The 16,628-nt window shown below is 38.2% G+C and overlaps 2 protein-coding genes across 3 annotated transcripts in view; one reads left to right on the top strand and one right to left on the bottom strand.

The window, feature by feature from the left end:
• Positions 1–16,628, top strand: part of CLSTN2 (calsyntenin 2) — a 558,864-nt gene that overhangs the window by 44,421 nt on the left and 497,815 nt on the right. The window lies entirely within an intron of this gene.
• RBP1 (retinol binding protein 1) lies at positions 896–16,421 on the bottom strand. Its single transcript, XM_009568943.2, has 4 exons — positions 16,255–16,421; positions 15,467–15,645; positions 3,407–3,508; positions 896–1,110 (listed from the first exon to the last, which is right to left on the bottom strand). Exons 1-4 carry the CDS (start codon positions 16,325–16,327, stop codon positions 1,057–1,059), a joined length of 408 nt encoding a protein of 135 aa, XP_009567238.1. The 5' UTR covers positions 16,328–16,421; the 3' UTR covers positions 896–1,056.

Consider the following 16,628-nt stretch of genomic DNA (forward strand, 5'->3'; position numbering starts at 1 on the left):
TCACAGCAACCTCTGATTAAGTTGCTGATAACCGTTGTTACCGGAGACACTTGTAATACTGTGTCATGTGCTAAAGGTCTGATGCAAACAGGCACCCGGTGTCATTGTGTCTTGTTGAACTCGATACGAAGTAGTGTTGCTAATTGTATGTGCGGAGTGTTGATAGATTGAAAATAAGAAAATTTGGTTTGCAAATTACTATTAATATAACTAGGGATTCAATCAGTGTTGGAAACTGCTAGCCCAATGGTTTGTTACACACAACCAGCCTGAGAACATGATGATTAGAATGGGTTGTAAAAGAATCTGTAAATTGTATTGTACAGAGCAAGTCTAAGTCATCTCTTTTGTGCGATGCGTCTGCAATTACACACAGTTTCCAGCAGCGATCTTACTATTAGCTTCTCCAGAAAAAAGAAATGAATGAGCGGCTGTTGGCTAAAGAGTTTAGAAAAGAATTGCCCTTTGGCCATGCTTCTCTAAGTACTGTTTTTTTTCAGGCTATTGATTCACATCTTTGCTTATGTTGAGAAATCAGAGTTTTATTTTTTGGTGAAAGTACTGCTCCATTGGAGCTGATGGTAAATTCTCGCTGGCTTCAGTAAAATCAGCAATTAAGTGTAAGCCAAATGCTAGAGCTCTCATTCCTTTCCCTACAACTACAATTCGGCATCAGAAAACAAGACTACCTGAAGGCACCTTGCTAAGGCTATGGAAGGGTGATTTCCATTGTAAGTAAAAAAGTAGCTTACAAGGTCTCAAACTCCAGTATCTTGTTTTATACTAAACAGTCCTACTTTGGTGTAGTCGAGAAATATGGTACACACAGACTTACACTGTTTAGGATCTTTAATTGGCATTTCTAAAAATAGTTCTGTTTGCAGTTATTTCTTTAAAATGATTTATTAAAAATATTTTATTCTAACTATACAATTCTACTGTGATCTTCATTTCTGTGTTTGCTCTTGTCACTGATGATGTTCATTAGTAGCATTTGGAGATTGGGTGGCAAGTCTGCAAATCCTACTGTTCTTCACTTCTGTATCAGCATTTGGCTCACTGCACCTTCTTAAAGACCTGCTTACACTTGACTCCACACACTCTTATTTCCTAAAAAGAAAATATAATTAAAAGATACAATTAAAAACACCTTACGCTGAGTCAATAACCTTATTGGCATATGTTGCTAGTTCCTAGTAAGAGAAAGTGTTTCATGATGAATTGATGAAACAAGTGATTAATACAGTGATTTTAGTCAGGGTCTGTTTTGTTTGCCTTACATATAGGTTACCCGGAAGAGGGAGTGTGCAATAAGGGCTGAGAGATCAGCTGACAGTGATAAAAACCTACAGAGCAGAAGCAATCAATACAATAGAAAAGGGCAATGTTACTCAAAAGGAAATGGAGAATGGTAAAATAAGTCACTCACCTAAAATAGTATCTAAGGAAGAAAAAGAACTAAGAAGTACAGATCATAGAGTGAAATGGAGAAAATAGTAGGCAATAAACTACCAAGCAACGTCGTACTACTCTCTACAGAACTGCGGAAAGAATTAAATTAACACTTGGCTCATTGTGTAAAGTTCAATAGGATCATAAAGCTATCGAAGTATCAATTTTTTAGAGGTAGCTGCCCATTGTATCAAAGGGCTCTCAAGAGAACAAGACCTAGTAATCTTAGCTGGTCAAAAAAAAGATACTAAATGGGACCCTTTACTGTATGTTTGATGGAAGAAGTTACATTAACGAGAAACAGAGGATCTCTTTTGAAGTTCATGAAATATAGAAAGTGAAAACATTGAAATATTGAGGACTAGCTTCAAAAATACTTCGTTACTTCCTTTGCGTGAAGTAACTTTGTACTGGCTGTTGTGTACGTGAGAGACTGGTTGTGATGAATTGTACAAGTGCCAATAAGTGCATGGATGTCTGCATGAGCTGGCAGGTGAGATACAGGACTCTTTACAGCTTCTGAAAAACAGCCTCAGATCAGCCAGGTTGTCTCAAGGTACTTAAAGTGGCACTGGACGCATGTTTCAGCAATTGAATCTGAATTTATGACTAGTAAAATCGAACTCTTGGCTAGGTCAGGTATAGAAAGAGGTCCCTGGCTTGGTTGTGAGGTGAGAGCATGAGTCCAAGTATGGATGGCAGAACCTGGGGCTGAAGGAATTGGTGCTGGGGAGAGAAAATGATTGTGGAGCTGACAAGGCACAGAAAGCAGGATGCCAGTACAGACAAATTCAAGAGCAAGTGGTGCTGTTGCTTCATATATGTGCAGATGAGTGCACCTATGTGCATGACTGAGTGCAGCAAGGTGTAAATTGAGCTTCTAGACCAGATATTGTATGGCTAATTGCAGCCTGTTGGCCAGCAGAGAATCGGAAAGGGCTGATGCTGGCGTCAGGCACCAACTGTTGTGAAGCCGGGAAGTAGTGTGCAAATACTGTAGTGTGTTCGTGTATAGAGAGAGGGCATATGCATGCACAGGAATGCATTCTGGAGTTTTCTTTTTATTGCTTCCCTCTGCTTTCAGTAAGCCTGTGACCTCAGCTATGAAGTGATTGATTATGCAGTAACTTTCTCCCTACCTGCATTACATCGAGTATGTAGTCCAGATGCTAAGATCTGTTATAGACCTTCCTTTCCTGAACTGGTTTCTGGGACTTCCAGCATTTTCTGAAAAGTGTGTTCAGTAATAAGGTGTTCAGGGTACTTTTGCAAAGATTTTGTAACTCTGCTACTGGTATGAATATTTGGAGCATAATCATGTAGATTTCTGAATGCTCATAGTACTGAACAGTGAGCAGAAATGGAGACTGGATTTCATTATTTCAGCAGGAAGATTGCCTTTTACCCACATTGATGAGAGAGTGAGGATGCTATAAAGAGCTATGTGAGAAAAGAATAGGCAATTTCTTTCAGGTCCTGTTAACTTGGAAAGATAAAAACAACGATCTGAAAGAACATGACATTTCAAAAACATAATTGCTGTTTTAATTCTCCAGGCTCTAATGCAGACTGGCCTGTAATTATTTTAAAAGAACAGTGGCATATTTTCCCCTTATGGCTTATTGTTGGATGCATAATTTCACCAGCTCCATACTGCGTACTTCACAGAGTGCATGAAGGACTTTCTGTTCAATGTCTTCCTCAGCATAAACTTTCTACCCTGGTATATCTGGACAGACAGCACAGAAAGAGGTCTGCTTTGAAATCAGGCAGTCTTTGTAAGAAACATAAAAGCCTAGCGGCTCCAAATGAAACTCTTGCTTTAGAAACAAGTAAAATGCTGAACCAATACTTAATTATGTCAAAGCAAGCCAACATAAGAAAGCACACAACCTGTGCATTACATCTAACCATTTTAATAGAGTGGCATTTAAAACCTGTTACATGATCTTACCAGGTGCATTTCATCTCCTTCAATCCACTGGGTCCAACCACGACCTTCTTTTTCTCCATTCTGTACACAAAGCAGCTTATCACCATCCCAAGATACGGTGGTCTAACAAAATAGATATGTGCAGAGTTACTGTCGTATTCTCTGATACTGTGATTTGTTTCTTTAAAGAAAAACTTCTCTCTAATATAATACAAGGTTAATGCGTCTCATAAAAAGAATTATAGAGTGTTGTAACACTTAGGATAATTACAAAAGAAATGAGCTTAAATGGAAAGTTGCTGCCCAGCTGCTTGCCAAAACCTGGAAGGATGAGATAAAGCTATTTAAATGCAAGCAAAAAGTACCATAAGAATCATTGTGTAAGAGTACACTCCTCCCTCCCTGCTGAACAAATAAAGCAGTAGAACGGATGGGTGACCCCACACTGTATTTTCAAAAGGAGCCGAAAACTTGAGATTCACTTTGGTTTTTCCACTGTAAGAAGGATTCCCCGGCTGCTCTACCTGAAAAAAGTACCCCCCTACTGGCAGCTATGGAAGAACTTTTAAATCCTGAACTGTTTTTCCCCCATGTCTTAATCTGCCTTCCATCATCAGGCAGAGCAGTTTGGAATTATCAGCAGATTGGTACCTTTGCCAGCATCCCGCTTCGTGTAATTGTAGCTGGAGAACCTGAGCCAGAACTGGCAGAGTAAGAGTGCGAGTAAGGAGTTGCAGGATTCAACTTTTGTGAACGCTGCTGCTATCCTGAGTAGTTCAGCAGAACTAAATTGATAAAACTATTAAATGTATGAAGGTGCATCCTACGGCTTGTTACTGTGTTGGTCTTTACTGATAATTGGTCCTTCACTTCTCCCTAAGATAAAGAAAGCAATTCTCTGTAGAATGTTTAAAGAGAGAAGGGGCAGAACAGTGACATTTTGAGCTCCATGAGAACAGTTTATCATCAATTATAGCACATGGCTTTTACACCAGCTTGTCTGAAGTGAATCCAAGGACTAGGTATGGAATTACTGTCTACCTTGTAGAAGTCTTCAGCCACTGCCTTCACTCACTGTATGAGTAGTCAAATATGGAGACAAGATGAATTCTGATCTGTCATTATAGGAAAGCTTACTGCATCCACCCCATGTAGGTTCTAGGGAAAGAAGTCAGCCCGTATTTGTCATTCTGTGAACTAAAATCGGTTCAACATTCAAGAACTACACAGCCCTAATTATGTAATTCGTGGATGCCACAAACAATTAATTCTTAAATGATAGCAGTGATAGCCACTATCTTTAAATGAGTGCAGCCAGCAGTCTCCACCCCTGGGAAGTTTTAGACTAAACAAGCATGGAAAATGAATCACTAGAAGGAGTGCCAGCACAGATAATCATAAGCAAGGCATTGTTATTGATCCCTTATAGTCTCTTTGCACTGTATGGGGTCTCTGAAAGACATATTCATATGTCCTTGCTAAAAATCTCTCTGATATGGAAAATGCATTCACAAATTCTTCTGTTTGCCTTTGCAAAATGATGCATTTAAACAAAGTACTAGATAACATTTTAAAAAGTCCATATCCTTTTACTGTACAAAATGCTAAAGCAGGCAGTAACAACACATTTGGTTAAAGCTGTAGTTAATGTGGTTGTCACAGTTTATATCCTCTTCCATATGTATGTTTCGAATCTGTAGATGTCCAGAAGATAACAAATGCTACTAGTCAAAGAAAAATGTTCCATTTATAAGTTAACATATCTAAGACTTTCTGATGAGTTTAAAAAATGAATATAGCAGAAAATGAACATTATTTCTACCAATGACTTGTAGACGTGATGGATATTTTGGAATGAAGCATTTGTATGTGCAACTTTGCTTAGTAACTACACTTATTTTTATTTCATGACCATTAGCTCAGCATAGTTCAATCATTCATAGTCAAATTTTGTGGGCTTGTCTGTGAATTCAAAGGCAATACGCCACCAATAAAGTGAGATTCAACTTTATTAGTGCTTCTGCTGTTGAAAGTCAGTTGTGAAAGTTATTAGCTTTGCTACTATTTGCTAGCTTAGTGCACTTGGGGCAAGGGAGAAATGATTGTAGCAGCACAAGGAATTGTTACCTTTTCAGCCTCCAAGGGTAACTGAAATTGTTTTATCCTAGAAAACACCACACTTTTTTTCTCTGGCTTTCTTGTTTTCCCAGTCAAGATTAGATGTTGATTTTGGCAATTTAGTGATATCTACAAGGAGTTTAATACCACAGAGTGTTAACAAAGATGTTTTTATCAGCCAGTATTCTCAGTTATCATCTTCTACAAGAAATGTAAGTAATGAAGGGATATGAGTAAACCATGCGGTTTCTGATTTTTATATGTGGCTATTTTGCTGTGAAGGCTATAAAGGACAAATTATATTGCAGGAGAACATAACATCCTGTTCTCTGTTAGGAGGAACAACCCCTTTATGACAGTAAAATTAATCAGTAGCATTTTTAACTTTTCTTTCTTTAAGTCAAACTCTAATGTCTTATAATAAAAGACACAACTAAAGCAGGTGATAGAAATTTCTCATGTAACTGAAATAAGTTTTTCCATTCCAAGTATCTCTACTGAGACATAAGTTGAATGTCAGTTGAGGCTGGGGTTGCCATGGCTGTCGTATCTGCACTAATAGTCCACCCTTTAGCAACAGCTAAGATACAGCAACGCGTGCCTTAGAACATTTCCAAGTATCTGAGTCAGAACAGAATAATATTTCAAAAATACAACTATAGGTCAAATGTTGGTAAATATGGTCTCTTGTTGTCTATAAGAGCAAAGGTTTGTTTTTAAAGACTGGACCAGGATGTGGTCATTCTATAATTAGGAGTCAATCCCTTGAATAGACTCATAAGGCAGTTCTCCATGAACGTTCAGTTGCTGTTCTTTTCCTTTCCTGGCACGCACCAACTATCAAGATAAAGAAATGCTTTACCTTTTATATAATGCGACTTTTCATAGAAAAGTAAGCTTTTATAATGAACCTTGTTTTCCCCCATTTTGCTAATAGCATTACCTAAGGCTGGCCTGATTACAGAGACTGGGCTACTGCCTCCTTTCTGGAATGTCTAAGAATATTTGCCAGGATTTGGTGAGCACAGCATCCTCAGGCAGGCAGTTCCTATCCTTCATCTTCCTCCAAAAGCAAGAGAAAGAGAAGCAGACAAACTTTGAGGACACTGGAAACCTGCAGTTTCCTTAACAGTCAACTAGATGAAAATGTAGAATTTCTCTAAATCTGAAGGCTCCCGCCTTCCTGGGCATCTTGCACTACTTGTAGGATAAACAGAAGACTTCATTTCAACTAGGCAATATAGAATGTAGTTCATCATAAGCATGCTTAGATTTTGCTTACTTGCTACCTGACCATTCTTAAACCTAAGATCAATACTTCTTAGGTCAAATGCATAGAATTCTGTAGGAAATTTCCATAGAAAATAGTGATTAATGCCATTAGTTGATAGTGTGATCAAAAACACTGAAGGAGCACAAGGAAAGTTGATGGAGTAAGACAAATAGAGTGGGTCTTGCCTCAATTTAACCTTTACCAATAATTCTAACCACCAATATTACACATCTTTTGGACTCTATACTCTTTGTTCTTGAAGTGTAATAATAGAGAATGGAGCTCCTCTGGGAGATGAAGAAGCTTTTGAAACCTGAGAACACAAAAAAGGTCCATATTTCTTTCAGCCTTATGATATGATTTCTGTAGTCTTACACTATTTTTGCATACTTAGATATATTCCTTTATTACTTGTTCATTCAAATACTTTTGTTAGTGTTTTAATCTCTTTGTGTTATGAAGATTTAAATACATGTGTATAGCAACACCATCTTCCTGAAAATTAAAGTGAGAACAAATGCTAACTAAAATATTCTTATAATTGCTTTCAGTCGTGAGACAAGGTAGATTTTTTAAATGAAATATTTAGTAAAGACAAAACAAATCTATTGACTATGTATTTGCACTTTCTCTAGTGGCAGTAATAGTAGGAAGTTTTTGAGGATTACAACAGATATTACCTCCAGCTTCTACTGGCAGGTCATACTGACCCCCAGCCAGAGACACTGACATTTCTAATTCACTGAAATATTCATCAAACAAACTATTTTATCATAGAACTTTGCATTTCCCAATGAAGTCTAACTGCAAAAACATTTGATGCTGGCTCTGCACAATGTTTCTCATTCCGATGTTGGCTGTTCCTAATGTGCCTGCTTGTGCTATGTGCTCTACAGCTGAAGATACGTAATGCATTTTACAGATGAATGAAAAAAGTAACTACTTTGCTTTCAAAAGTAGTCTATGAATATCTTTTGTTCATACTATATTGCATTTACAAATATGAATTGCAGCTACCCCCTTTCATCAGAAGTATGTTATCGATTTCCCATCTTCAGGAGAAATACAACAGTACCAGTTCTGTTTTTCTTCTGCTTCCCTTCAAAACATTGTCTCTATATTACGGCGCAGCAAATGACTGCAGTGCTCTAAAACTGTTTGACATGATCTGTGCTCCATCTCAAGCCAGTAATTCTTTGCTTATTAGAATGAACAGTCATTTTACAACTGTAATTATGATTTAAGAAGGATTAAACAATAGAAAGTAATTTATTAGGTCAAATGACATAGGAAAATCCAATTTGAGTTGGGTCCTATATTGTGTTTTCAAATAACAAAGAAAATAGTCTAGAATTCTTGGTCAAACATAGCAATATAGCCAACAAGATATTTAATAGCATCTCAAGATACAGCATTTTCATCCATTCTACGTATCAAAGTGATATAAAACCCTCTGATAAGCAGTGTGTAGGGGAAATTTTCATCAAATGAAGTGCTGATGGAAGAAACTAATGTTGATATCACCCCTCCAAATCTAATGTAACTGTGAAGGGGCATTCTGTAATGTCGGAGTCAGTAGCTATGACCTTCTGTGTAGGATGCATGCTGCACACTGCTAACAGAAGGCCTGCAACCACCTTCAGGGTTTGTCATCTCTCCATCCACCATCTCCTTTTATCTCATCAAATCTGTGTTTGGCAGGTTGGTGACAGACAGATAAACTACCAAGAAAACAACTACTGACCCAACAGAAAAACTAGTGGCAGAATCCCTGGGCTTTATCTCAGATGCTGTTGCTAGACAAAGGCTGTTCATGTTTAGCCATCCTGTAGCTATGTCAGATCAGAAAGACTACACCAGCCTTTCCTTCCCTAACTAACTTCCATTCAGCCCTGCAGAAGCACGTAATAAATCTTAACTCCCATTTCATCATTGCTGTTTTTAGCCTTGCAGCAACAGAACTCCTGAAGTTAACTCACAGGAAGGAGTTGGTTGTACAACGCAACTCACTTCTGAGTTGCTTGTGGAACCGGCAGATGGGATGTCTCAGAGTAGCTATCTGTAGCTACAGGACTCTGAAATGCTTTCATGCCATTACAAACCTGCTCAGATTGTTACTGAAAGGTGGTTGTAGTGTGGTCATTCTGTTCCTACCCGATAAGCAGGCTGAACTTCACGGTAGTCAAAAGACGAGACACTTCTAGGAGCAGTATTTTGCTTCTATGATTGTCAGTATCCATTGCTAACAAAGGGGCTTGGGACTGGATTGATAAATTTTAGATCAAATGGTAAGCTACTGTCAGAAAGAATCAGATCTTAAGTGTTCAAATTCCCTATTTTCAATCCTTGCTGACAAGAGCAATGAAGCAAAGCAATGGCTGGAGACATGTGCCAGGGAGCAGAACAGCACATGTGCCAAAGCTCCAGGCTATGCAGGTGACAGTACATGGGAGAAGGAGTAGAATCAATATTTTGGAAGGTGCCTAATGTTTTATTTCTTAGGAATGGTGGGGTTGTTTTTTTTTTTTCCTTACAGAAATACAGTTGTATAGAGAGAATACAAAAATAGGAAGACTTGTGGATAACCTATGCCATAAAAAAGTACAAAACACCATATCAGAAGGCCAACTGTATTCTGGGCTGCATCAGAAGCAGTGTGGCCAGCAGGTCGAGGGAAGTGATTTTGCCCCTCTATTCCACTCTTGTGAGACCTCGTCTGGAATACTGCATCCAGTTCTGGTATCCTCAATGTAAAAAGGACATGGAGCTGTTGGAACAGGTCCAGAGAAGGGCTAAAAAGATGATCGGAGGGCTGGAGCATTTCCCATACGAGGACGGGCTGAGAGAGTTGGGGTTGTTCAGCCTGGAGAAGAGAAGGCTCTGAGGAGACCTTATAGCGACCTTCCAGTACCTGAAGGGGCTACAGGAAAGCTGGAGAGGGTCTATTTGTAAAGGCTTGTGGGGATAGGACCAGGGGGAATGGGTATAAACCGGAGAGGGGAAGATTTAGACTGGACATTAGGAGGAATTTCTTCACGATGAGAGTGGTGAGGCCCTGGCCCAGGTTGCCCAGGGAGGTTGTGGCTGCTCCATCTCTGGAGGTGTTCAAGGCCAGGTTGGATGGGCCTTGGGCAGCCTGAGCCAGTGGGAGGTGTCCCTGCCCATGGCAGGGGGGTTGGAACTGGATGATCTTTAAGGTCCCTTCCAACCCAAACTATACCATGACACTATGATATCCAATTCACTTTGTGCAAGGATCAGAATCAATTGTAAGATGCTTATTGTTTAAATTGATGTGTATAATTGATTTATCATCTGTGTAATTTTAGCAAGATGCAATCGTACGGAACACTAATGGTTTGTCATTCAAAATTGGATTTGTTAAATCTGGTTATAAGGGTTTCAGATCATTCTTTCTGATTGCACTTTCTGCATTCATTATTCTCTGAGCTTTTTAGAGTTCACAAAAACTGAAATGCTGAGCCCACCCAATCCCACCTCCTCCCCAATGCTTCAGTATGTTAGCAGTGGTTTTATGAATAACTTCCTCAAAGCTTAGTCAGTCTTGGGTTTTAGATATGAATCCAGCACTTCAAGATTTGGAGTTAATGACATCTTAAATTATGTAAGAAAAATTCTAGAGATCTCATTTGATATTATTGCACAAATGTACTGAGCGTATCACTTATGGGTAATGAGCAGTAATGCCAAAATAGCGTGAGAGTGAAACAAGGCAGAAAAAAGGAAACAGCTCCTCTTTACGGAGGAACAGAGACTGAATGACCCAGAGTTTTAGAGAGCCCAAGACAGATCTAAGAGTGGACCTGTGTTCTCTGGCGCCTCAGAGGGGTTGACTGGAGGACTGTTCTTCACTTGTGGACAGCAGTTCATTAAAGGTCACAAGTATCAACAGAAAACTACATGAAGATGACCTCCTTTTAATTAAACCCCCAGAGTCAGAGATTATTCCAACAAGGAGCTGGGGAAATTACAGTACTGCAGAGAGGGAGGGCACTAGATTTGAAAGAAGACTGGTATATGCACACAGGCAATGCCATAAACCAACAGGCATTTCAGAACAAAGCATTTTCCAACAGAGTTTGTGGCAAACTACTTACGAGCCAAAAAGAAAAGGACAGCATTTGAAAAACCAGACAGTTAAATCAGAGGGATCAAGTTATGACAAATTGCTGATCTTGTATCTCACTAGAATAGGAACAATTTATTTTGAATCTTATCACCCTGTGGGGGATTCCTACTGAAATTCCGAGTATTGGAATGTCATTTGTTGGTTGTTGTTTTTCTGGCATCAAAGTCTTTATTCCAATGCCTACTCTAAACCAGATTAACAGCTGAGAATTCCATTTGTGGAACAGAGGAACCCTGCCTAAATTGTTAAATAAGCTTCATGAGCCATCTAATTTTATAACTGGGCTTTATTTTGACCTTTCAGCAGTATAAATCAAATTATTTCCAGAACAACTAAATTTTGTTATTTGTGCTTACAAACTAGAGAGGAATTAGACCTATTTGTTATTTAAAAGAGCCATGACCAGTGACAAACAATTTACCTCCATTCACTAGGATAGGGCACATGGAACTAACGTTGGTTTGTGAGACAGAAGGATTGGTCAGGTGCCTATAAGCAATCCTTATGTGACTGACATACATTAAATGACCACATCATTTCAGGAAGAAACTTCATATGGCAACGTGTATGATAGATCTGATGCATGAATTCTACAACTCTCAAATCCCCTTCACCTTATGCCACCCCAGCAAGTCTTATCTCTGATCAAAAGTTGTATTAACTCTGATAATGAAACCCTAAACACCCATCTGATAACTTATCCGTGGTTATATTTTACTTATGTTCTGGTTTGGTTAACTAAATGGTTAACATGAACAATTTCCCACCTTTGGCTTAAAATTCTCACTCTTTTATCTGTTTACTGTTCTCTGGTCATTGTCATTTCCTTTCCTGTTTTAATGCAAGAAGAAAATTACTGTACCTAAGAATACTGAATTACTGCGGCATCCTTCACTCGCTTAGCCAAATAGTGACTTCTAATGCATCTAACGCTGCTTTCAGTTATCCAAGAAATTCTGCTGTTCTTTATTTAGAACATCCTTGATTTTTTAAACAGCTCACTTGCCCTTAGTCTCTCTCAAAAGATGGTTTCATTCTGGATAGCATGAGCTAAAGCAAAGCAGTATCATTCACATGCTTGAATAGCAGAGAAAAATTACAATGCAGAAACTTTCTCTGACTTTAGCAGCAAAATGATTAGAAAAGCAAAAATTTTATGGAAGTAATTTTTTAATCTGAGCTATCTCGATCTGCTTCAATTAATTGGGTGCAAAGACTCGGAACATGAAAAATCTTCAGCCTGTGTTTCAGCTGTTAAGTTTTTTTCAGTTAACTTGTTTATAAACATTTGGCTGATGAACTAAGCAAATACACTGTGAAGGCACATAGTGCTTGCTTTGCTTGGTGTCCGATCCTGCCCCGTTCTCATGTTTACTGGTAAATATTTCACATTGCAGAAGTTTCCTCAGCTGATTACTGATGATGAAAAAGGGAGACAAAATCATCTGGCGATGAATGAGACATACTTTCAGAGACGGTTATCAATTGGTTGTTGTTGCAATGAAGCCTTGCCTCCTGTGCACAGTAAATTTTTTCCATGGCAAACTTTATGTGCATGAAACAGGGTTTTATACTTTAATGCAATACCTGAGACACTCACTAAATTAATCAAACTAGAGATTAAGGAATTTGTCCTTAAAGTTGAGGAAATTTCATTATGAGACTGGAGCCTCACTGAGAACAAACATAGCAGGATCAAATACTCAGTTCAGGAAATACCAAAGCCATGGTTATACATTTGACTTTGAACTTCTGTCTTTGTACAGTATACATCTGATACATGTTAATTAATACCACGATCAAACTCTTCATAGTAGAAGAAACTTTATCACATAGTCCAATTCAAACTTCACATCATGTGAAAAATATTGTAATACAATATTAATGTACTAAATATCTTTCTACACTCTCTAATGTGCACCTTGTACCATTGCAAAGAATGAAAGATACTCCTGAATAGGTAAACTTTCATTTTACCTTTGTAGTTCAAACTGCCAAGTATTGAACAACCCTAAATGCTAACAAATCTAGTTAGATGATATATTCTTCATTAAAAGAAAAAATGATCTGTAGCTATTGGATGAATTACTTCTGAGGTTATTTTTGCTAGTCGCCTGATGATTGCTCTGCTATATAGATTAATGGTTAATGCGGAATTTGTCTTATGCATGTTACTTTGTACTTCTCGTACTTTGAGCTACTTGGATAAAACTCGCCCAGTGGTCTGCTCAGTCTATAATATAAGTAACAATAATCGATTCACAATCTCTCCCATTACACAGCTTGACTATTAATGATTAAGTCATTTATGGCATGCGGTTTCACAAGCTGCAGATGAGAAAAGGAAACACCAAGAACGATATTCAACCTTTGCTCTCATGGTGGCGTTCTTTATAACACGACTCAGAGAGTGCTCCGGTATCTCTTGCATGGCCTCCATGACCCTTCTCTCACAAGGTTTTCTTTGGACAGTTGGAGTTATACTTTTACTTAACAAGTGCTTTTTGCCTGCCATTATGATTATCAGATTTCGAGTGAAGTGGTTTCAGAAAGACAGTTTCTTGTACCATTTTGCCTTTGAGAAACCTGAGGTCTCATGTATGAAAGAAATCTTTAGTAAGAAAATTGAACTCTAAAGAATGATACATTGCTACAAGGCAAATAGAAAACCAGCGACCAGTGAACTTAGCTATGCAGCAGCTGTTGGTACCTGCTGTTGGAGGCCATAAAGGGACATGGAGGATTTCTGAAAGTGATTTGTGGTGTTAAGTGCCTAAGTCATTGTAAACAAACAGCCAGGGTCAGTCATTACTGCCCCTGGGGTAGTTTTGGAAAAGGCAGGAAGGTGCTCATACCTTCTGCTGCCAAGGCTCTGTAAGCACTTTGCACTGAACAGACAACCCTTGGAAAGGGGGTAAACTAGATTCCATGCCGATAAAATAGCTGTGGTGGTGACTAGAATATTTTTCTCTAATTTCTTCTTTCTGGATCAACATTTGGAATGTTCCTCCACTACTCAATTTAGCAAAACAGGGCAGAAAGTTGTAGCCTATTGCAAGTAATGAAATATTTAGGGTATCTGCCAGGAAACTAAGAGTTGTGTGTTAAATCTGTTCAGGATTTCAAAAGCAGAATTAGACAAGGGTCACATTTCCATGTCTTCCGAATCCAATTTGTCAGCATAGTGGCTGTCTGACTCATTTTATAAGATCTCATTGCAGGTACATGCTAGACAGTCTCAGAGCACAATTGCTTCCTTCTGCCATATAAAGGGTGTTTTAATCCTCCTTTAGACAGAGTTTAATGGCATTTAGGTACAGAGAAAGCTTAGATGGAGACTGTTCTGTATACATACAAACCAATACTTCACTGACTCAGCCACTGAGGACTTCAGACATTTTTAGCACTTGAGCAGATGTTCTGAACATTGCTATCTTCGACAGAAATTTAGCCACCTATGTCTAAGTCTTTGGGCTCATAATTGTTCAGTGGATCTGGACCTCATTATCCTGATTAGAGCTTTCCAGCAGTCAAAAATGCTTTACGATATTGGGGTACTTTTCTATACACAAATACACATTGATTCTCCCTTCTGAGAATTTTGTATTCTGCACTCTAGCATGCTTCTACCCTCTGTAACGAGGAGTACAGAAGATTACTTGAGGCACTTGCTAGCTAGCTGCTCTTTTTTTCTGATATTCACAGTCATTCCCTTTCCTGCCATCACCAGAGTAAAAGCAAAGTTGCATATCGTAGTGCTAGAAAATAGTATTGGTTTTAAATGGCACTACCTTTCTAAGAATGGAAACCTATTAATAATTTTATGTGATCTCTCCTCTGTAGTTCCTCCTGAGATAATTTTCTTTTGCTTATCAGCTTCTTCACTGTACGATATTGCAAGTGTCATGCTTTCAAACTAACAGAAAAAACTCAGTATTCTCAAGTTTTTTCCCTATTATTTGGTACTTATCAGTCATAAGTTAGAAAATATTGTGTCTCTGGTAAACAAAAGGAGCTCATAAGACGGAGTCTTAAGTGTTTGCTTATCGATTACAGTAAGTTTTTGGTCCAGTTAGTGTGTCTGCTCTAGTAAATACACTGAGGGAAGGAGCATAAGAACAAGAATAAGAAAGAAAAAGGTGCAATTTCTAAGCTCTTCACCACACTTATAGATGGGGAGCAGTGGCTGACCCTGCAGTCAGGGCATTTTCTTTATCGTAAAACATTAGGCAGTGAAGAGATTCTGAAACCCTGAACCTAAATATCTTTTATACTAACAAATATCCCAGTATAACTGAGTAACGTTTCATTGAAGTTACTATTCATTCATTGATAAAATTGGTTCATGCTTCTGATTAAAATTAGTGTTCCTTTAATGGGAAAGCATGCTAAAAACCATGTGTGCATCTTGGCAAATGGAGAGATGCAGCAATAATTTTAGGAATAGCAATAAAAAATGGTCAAGAGATGCGGTCTGTGAAAGACCTTAGTTTATTAAAATTCTTTTTTTCCGGTTTGTTGTTACAGTTCTAATTCTTACCATGCATTTGCGATCATCCACTCCAGCTAAATCCTCCTCAAACTCCTTTCCTACATCAAATTCCATGATGTAGTTTCTAAAAGTGCTTAGCGTTTTAATGATCATATGATCCCCATTCTGAAGGATTTCTTTGTCAGGTTTTAGCAAGTTTGCTATTTTTCTTACAGCAACATTTACATCTGAAAAAGAAAAAGAATTATTTTAATCCAGAAGTCTACCACAAAAAGAAGCTTGTAGCTCTTCAGAGAACTAAACCAAACAAAGATAAATAAACTTCCAGATCTTTCAGGCCAAATTTCTCATCAAGAAATAGCTTATAACCTAACACTTTTAATATAAACAAGTTACTATTTTGATTTTCTGATTATGTGGAATCCTAAAAATTACCGTTGATATTATAAGGCCTTCAATCTTCCTAGGGAAATACTAGCACTTTACACCATATGCAAACACGCAAAATTGCATCAAGTACAGTATTGTCTCGTTATGACACATGCAAAGTTTACTTTTTTTTCCCAAATGTTGGGGTTTTTTTTAAAGTTTGAAATCTGCCAGTTACTTCTTTGAGTTATGTAGCTTAATCTCTGTTAATGTGAACTTCAAGATGGTGAAAAGTAGAGGCTGCTTAAGACAAACCAGTTTTGCATAAGGCAATTCTTAAAGTGCATTCCCGAAAAAAATATTTCTCAGAAAAACTGTGTATGACGGTACAAGAAAAAATAGATTCATATAACGAGTAAGACAGCATTTATTGATTATTTATCAAAGAAACACAAAGAGGACCTTACCCAGAGCCTTCAGATACTCCTCAAAATTGTCATTGCTGACCATTTTCCAGTAGCCGTTGAAATCTGCCGGCATCCCTGCTCTAGGCAGTCGTCACAATGAAAGTCTCAGCAGTGTGTTGATTCAGCCCCACACAGCTCGCTGCCTTTCTTTGTGTCGAGTTCAAACTCTGGTTTCTTTTATCTCTTTTTTATACCATGTGGCTATGCAAGTCCTGCTAATCCGATTATTATTGAAGTGTTGCCTTTAAATCCTTCCTCAAGGCTGAACCTCTGAGATTTCTAATGACAGCAGGATGACTTGATTTAAACACCTTCCATGAAACTCCTGTAAGGCAGTGATTATCTGAAGGTCCACTTTAACTATATTACTTGTA

Source organism: Cuculus canorus, chromosome 9 (genome assembly GCF_017976375.1).
Source record: "Cuculus canorus isolate bCucCan1 chromosome 9, bCucCan1.pri, whole genome shotgun sequence".
In the NCBI taxonomy this organism is placed as follows: Eukaryota; Metazoa; Chordata; class Aves; order Cuculiformes; family Cuculidae; genus Cuculus; species Cuculus canorus.